At 37.3% G+C, this 5,459-nt stretch overlaps 1 protein-coding gene and 1 pseudogene across 3 annotated transcripts; both read left to right on the top strand.

The window, feature by feature from the left end:
• Positions 1-4,259, top strand: LOC111292745 (Tetratricopeptide repeat (TPR)-like superfamily protein). Of its 3 annotated transcripts, XR_016345758.1 has the most exons (3): positions 1-1,489; positions 3,117-3,190; positions 3,412-3,792. XR_016345758.1 is itself a non-coding variant. In XM_089766758.1 (2 exons), the coding sequence occupies exon 1, from the start codon at positions 92-94 to the stop codon at positions 1,484-1,486; it is 1,395 nt and encodes a 464-aa protein (XP_089622884.1). In that variant the 5' UTR covers positions 1-91; the 3' UTR covers positions 1,487-1,489; positions 4,243-4,259. The 3 variants fall into 3 exon arrangements, 2 of the variants coding, with proteins under 2 accessions (XP_089622884.1, XP_022741009.2); XM_089766758.1 differs by lacking the exons at positions 3,117-3,190; positions 3,412-3,792 and adding an exon at positions 4,243-4,259; XM_022885274.2 differs by lacking the exon at positions 3,117-3,190.
• On the top strand, positions 4,236-5,219 carry LOC111293306 (uncharacterized; annotated as a pseudogene).
• Positions 5,220-5,459: the final 240 nt, after the last annotated feature.

Below are 5,459 nucleotides of genomic sequence, written 5' to 3'. Positions count from 1 at the left end.
ACCCACATTCACTTTCTCCTTGGTCTTAAAACCCTGCAAAACCCTAACTACCGAATCCCATTCAAAGGAAACAAGAAGAAGAAGAAGAAAAATGGGAAAAATTCCACCTTCATTTCGTCCAGCAATCTCAAATTCTCTCATTAGAAAGCTGCCTTTAGAACCCCCAATCGCGATTCCCCATCAGCTTCCCAACAAAATCACCAAGAAAAAACCACCCCAACATTCTAAGAAAGCCCAAGCTTCCCCGGTATCCCGCAAAACCGAATCCCTATTTAAATCCCCTGACCTCTTATCGGCCAAGAAAGTTTTCAACTCCATCGTTGCCTCAACGAAGTCCCCACTTGATCTTCGCTTCCACAACACTCTTTTACAATCCTATGCCTCAATCTCCATCCTCAATGACTCCATCTCTCTTCTTTACCACATGATCACAACCCACCCTTCGTTTTCCCCTGACCGATCAACTTACCATATCTTGCTCTCTCAATCTTGCAAAGCACCTGATTCCTCCCTCTCCCCTGTTCACCAAACCCTCAATCTGATGGTCACTAATGGGCTCAAACCCAATCAGGTCACCACTGATATTGCTATCCGATCGCTTTGCGAAGCAGGACGCATTGATCATGCTGTAGAATTGGTAAAAGAACTTTCTTTAAAGCACTCTCCGCCTGATAGTTTTACGTTCAACTTTCTTGTTAAGAATTTATGCAAGTGTAGAACTTTGAGTACGGTTTACGGTTTTATTGATGATATGAAGACTTCTTTTGGTATAAAGCCTGATCTTGTTACATATACTATATTGATCGATAATGTTTGTAATTCAAAGAACTTACGTGAGGCAATGAGATTGGTTGGTGTGCTTCATGAGTCAGGGTTTAAGCCGGATTGTTTTGTTTATAATACCATTATGAAAGGCTATTGTATGTTGAGTAAAGGAAGTGAGGCAATTGAGGTTTATAAGAAAATGAAAGAGGAATGTGTTGAGCCTGATCTTGTGACTTATAATACTTTGATTTTTGGGTTGTCAAAATCTGGGAGAGTTAAAGAAGCTAGAAAGTATTTAGATATTATGGTTGAATCGGGCCATTTTCCAGATGCTGTCACATATACATCTTTAATGAATGGAATGTGTAGAGAAGGGAATGCATTGGGTGCAGTGGTTTTGTTGGGTGAGATGGAAAGAAAGGGATGTAGCCCGAATTCATGCACTTATAATACGCTGCTTCATGGGTTGTGCAAGTGTAGATTGATGGAGAAAGCAATGGGGTTATATGGGGCAATGAAGTCCGCTGGTGTGAAGCTTGAGACTGCTTCTTATGCTACTCTTGTAAGAGCACTTTGTAGGGAGGGCAGGGTTGCAGAGGCATATGAAGTGTTTGATTATGCTGTTGATAGTAAGAGTCTGACTGATGTTGCTGCTTACTCGACATTGGAGGTTACCCTTAAGTGGCTGAAAAAAGCTAGGGAACAAGGGCTCGCAGTCTAACTAGTATGTTCTTTGTTTGTATATCAGTCTCTCTAATTTGTAGTTCTTGTTGCTTATTTCAATTTTGACATCTATTTTATGGATAAAATGAGCTTATATTTATATGGCAAAAATGGCTTGTGACATAACATAATTTCTGTTACTGCAAGTGTATTATTGTTTGTATGTGCACATGAAGTTGCCATAATGAACTCGCGTATACTTTCAAATGTGTATACGAATTGCCTTAATTGTGCTAATTGCTTCTTGTCTCAGTTGATGTTTTGTACTTAATTGTTCTAGTTTTTACAGTCTTGGCTGCTAATAAAATATATGAGAAAACAGTAATTATGCAATTGAACTTTAATAATAATTTTGAGGTTAAAAATTCTAACAAATTTACTTTCACAATGTCAGCCTCTGATTCTGTCTTATTGTCAATTATTACATATTGATAGTTGATACCCTTTAACATCATGCTTACCTGAGATACCCTATGGTTACTACTTAATGGTAGTGCCTGTTGAGATGGGTTGAATGTAATCTTTGATAATTGGTACATAAGAAGTCTCTCGTCCTGTCTAAATTCTAGCTTGTATGTTGTTGTTTCACCTGTTAGTTCTCCACTTCTGCTATTTCTATCAGCGTAACCTTGTTGTCTTTTTGCCTAAACCTAAGAGATTAATAAGGTTCAATTCTGACAAAGTAGTCCTTTTTTGCTCATGTTCACCTTCCATCTTGTCAGAGTAATTCCTGTTTTTGGCTACGTGTGCTAACATTTTTTTGGATTAAATGTGACATACTACAAGAGTTTGTATCAGGCAGTCTGAAAGATGCTACCAAGTGCAATGTGGGTACCGCATTATGCTTGCGCTCATCCATTAGATTAAATCTAGAGGTTCATACGGAAGGCAACAATGAAGTGTGATAGAGAATAAAATTTTAAAAATAAATAAGTATAAGGGGAATAAAACTGCTGACTAAGAGGGCAATTTCAAAGTAATTTACTCATTTTACATCGAAAATGAGCATTACCCTTCATTATTAACGCAGTAGGCTGTTCCTTATCCCAATGGTGTAACTGAAATTTCCTTTTTTTTTAGGTAGAAAATAGTTTAGGAGGAACTGGGTAGACCACCAAAAAGGTTGCTGGCATCGAGATTTAAACTTAGAATAGTTATTTGAACCTTATTAACTCAATTAATCCTAAGTTGGCAATGTAACTGAATTTTCAGCTGAGAATATAGTAGCATCTAAGTTCCTCTAATTTCATGGTCATTATTTTTGTTTTTGTTTTTCTGGTTCTCGGTGCATGGACACGGAAATATGTAATTCGTTTTCCATGTTATTAAATGCTGTGTTCCTTCATTGGGAGGTTGAACGTGTATGCTTTTATCTTATTATCGATCATATGAACCACAATCATGCATTAACAAGCAATTATTATGTCGAAGCTTATAGTTTATCTTTTGAGCGGCCTGTACGTACCACCAGTCACATTTATTTAAATATTTGTAATCTCGATCATGAAAACATAGTCACGGAATTAAATTTAAAACAAAAATGACCTGTAAAATTATGGTACGACAACTGCGGACATGGTGGATTTAGTACCTAAAGAATTTGGGCACCCTTTAATCTTCATTTGCAGATGGCGATCTTGTACGTTGGCCATACGTTAAAATGGTGTCCATCTACACCAAAATTTCGACAACAAAATTCATGGTAGATTGATGTACTCTGCTACTGAATGCATGTAGGGAAGACGGAAGAATTTGATGCAGATACACCAAAACTTTTGTTTAACTAAATTATTGAACAAGGCGAAAATGGTTTTGTTTTTATATTTGATGTTGTCAAAATTTGAATCTTAATTACTTAATTTAAAAATTCAACACTCTAACGACAGATTAGGCTATGTTGACAAGGAGAAAATGGTTTTGCAGGAATTTGTTACTTTAGAATACGTAAAATCTTGGGAGACAAGGAGAATCAGAGCTTCCTCGGCAATAAAAAGGAGCATGTGATGCATTGGATTTTCTGCATTACAGTATTTGACTCTAGTGACTCTACAAGCTGCCGCCCCTTTGGCCCTCCCTCAACCAAAAGCTTCTTGCTCCATTGTTTCTAGGTTTAATTTTACATGGTCTTCTAGGCAATGTCTTCTTCAATAAACAAATATCTCTCTCTGACGGTACTGGCCTACAAGTGGCTAAAGAATTCAGTGTCCTTGGGATGTCCGCCCCAGATTCTTTGCCTTGAGGTCTAGCTTTGTGCAAAATAATGGCCCGATTTGTCGTGTTTCCTATTCTAATATTTTTCTGCAATCCTGGGTCAATTAACATCATATCTTTGGTTCTAAACTATTAGGCAATTATAAATTGCCAGCCTTGAAAGTTCATAAACTAATCTTTAAGGACATTAACAAACACTAATTGTGAAGGTATCGCACCAATGATTGGGGAGGCAAGGCAGCATACGGCTTACACGGCCTGTACGAGTTGTTTACAATTTGAGGATCATGGGCAAAAATTATTCAATTCTGTACGTTGTCCATCTCTTGAACATAATATTAAAGAATGAGAAATGATTGCAGGTTGCAGGCTAAATATGCTACAAGGATCTTTCAATTGTAGGCCAACTCCCATTGTCATCACATGGCCAATGATTGGACTTCAGCATGAAAAATTCTTTCTTATAAATAGATAGAAGAATTATGGATGTCTGATCAACATATATGAGTGTTTTGAGCACTTTTTCCGTGTAAAATATGGCAGGTTCATCTATAATTCATGGTGTGAATGTTCCAGTTAGATCCATCAGCTTGCCATCCAGGTTGAAGCTTAATTCTATTGAAACAGAGCTGAACGAGCTGAAAACCATTGGACTCTTGTCAGCTTCAAAAACAATTTACGCTGGTGGTGAGACAATTTGTACAGGTTTCACTAGGGTTGCAAAGCTGTACAACAAAATTGAGGAAATCATTCAATCTCCACTCCCTCGACAAGCTCTTCATCGTCTGCAAAATTTTAAACTAGTAGAGGAGGCAATTAACGATTCGGTTGAATTGCTGGATGCATGTAGCACCGCAAGAGACCTACTTATGATGATGAAGGAGCAAGTACAAGATCTTCAGTCAGTTTTACGAAGGAGAGGCGGAAATTCAAGCATTGGAAGCAATATCCTTGCTTATATCAGCTTTAGAAAGAAGTTGAAAAAGAACATTGCTAAAGCCCTTAGAGTACTAAAGAGATTGGAATGGAATAATAATGGCCCCTTTCCTCTATTTGATGTAGATTGCCATCTATTGATGGTGGTAACAGCACTGAGGGAATCCAATGACATCACAATTTCTATGTTTCAGTCATTCCTGTCATTTCTTTCCATGCCAGTAATGAAAACAAAAGCTGGAGGTTGGTCTTTGATTTCAAAATTGATACCAGTTGCAGCCGAGAGAAGCCAGAAGTTTTTCAATGAGGTGGGAACTGTCGACTTCACCCTGCATACACTCCATGGACAAGTCCGAAAAATGTTGCTAAAATTGATACAAAAATTGGAGTAAGGAGATTAGATACACTTTCTACTATTATCGAAAAGGTCTCGAAGCAGGTTTAGATTGCCTGTTTAGATGCTTAATCAGAAATAGAGTGTCTTTACTTAATTTCCTCACACCTTGAAAATATTATTGTACACCTCTTCGTTCATGGCATCTGCATTTTAAGGATTGGTCCATGTTCAGGAACCAGATTTTGTAAGGGAATTGTATAAGAATAATGGCAACTAAGGAGATTAATTGGCCTGGGTACTTATTGTTTTCTTAATGCTATGCATATATTCAAAATTAGCATCCCAAATATATATATTTTTCTTTTGCTATTTTCAATCCCATAATTACGAAGTGCAATTGCAAGATTTGGATGTTTGATGGCCATCGTCTAGGGAAACATAAGAACACAAGTGTTCCTTCGATAAAAACAGTAAAAAAATAAAACTA

The sequence above is a fragment of the Durio zibethinus genome, chromosome 10 (assembly GCF_047325235.1).
Source record: "Durio zibethinus cultivar Kanyao isolate XHJ-2024 chromosome 10, ASM4732523v1, whole genome shotgun sequence".
NCBI classification, from domain to species: domain Eukaryota; kingdom Viridiplantae; phylum Streptophyta; class Magnoliopsida; order Malvales; family Malvaceae; genus Durio; species Durio zibethinus.
This window is presented reverse-complemented; position numbering and strand designations above follow the sequence as displayed.

Coding starts and splice junctions, on each gene's coding strand:
- LOC111292745 (XM_089766758.1), top strand. CDS start 92: ATGGGAAAAATTCCACCTTCATTTCGTCCAGCAATCTCAAATTCTCTC.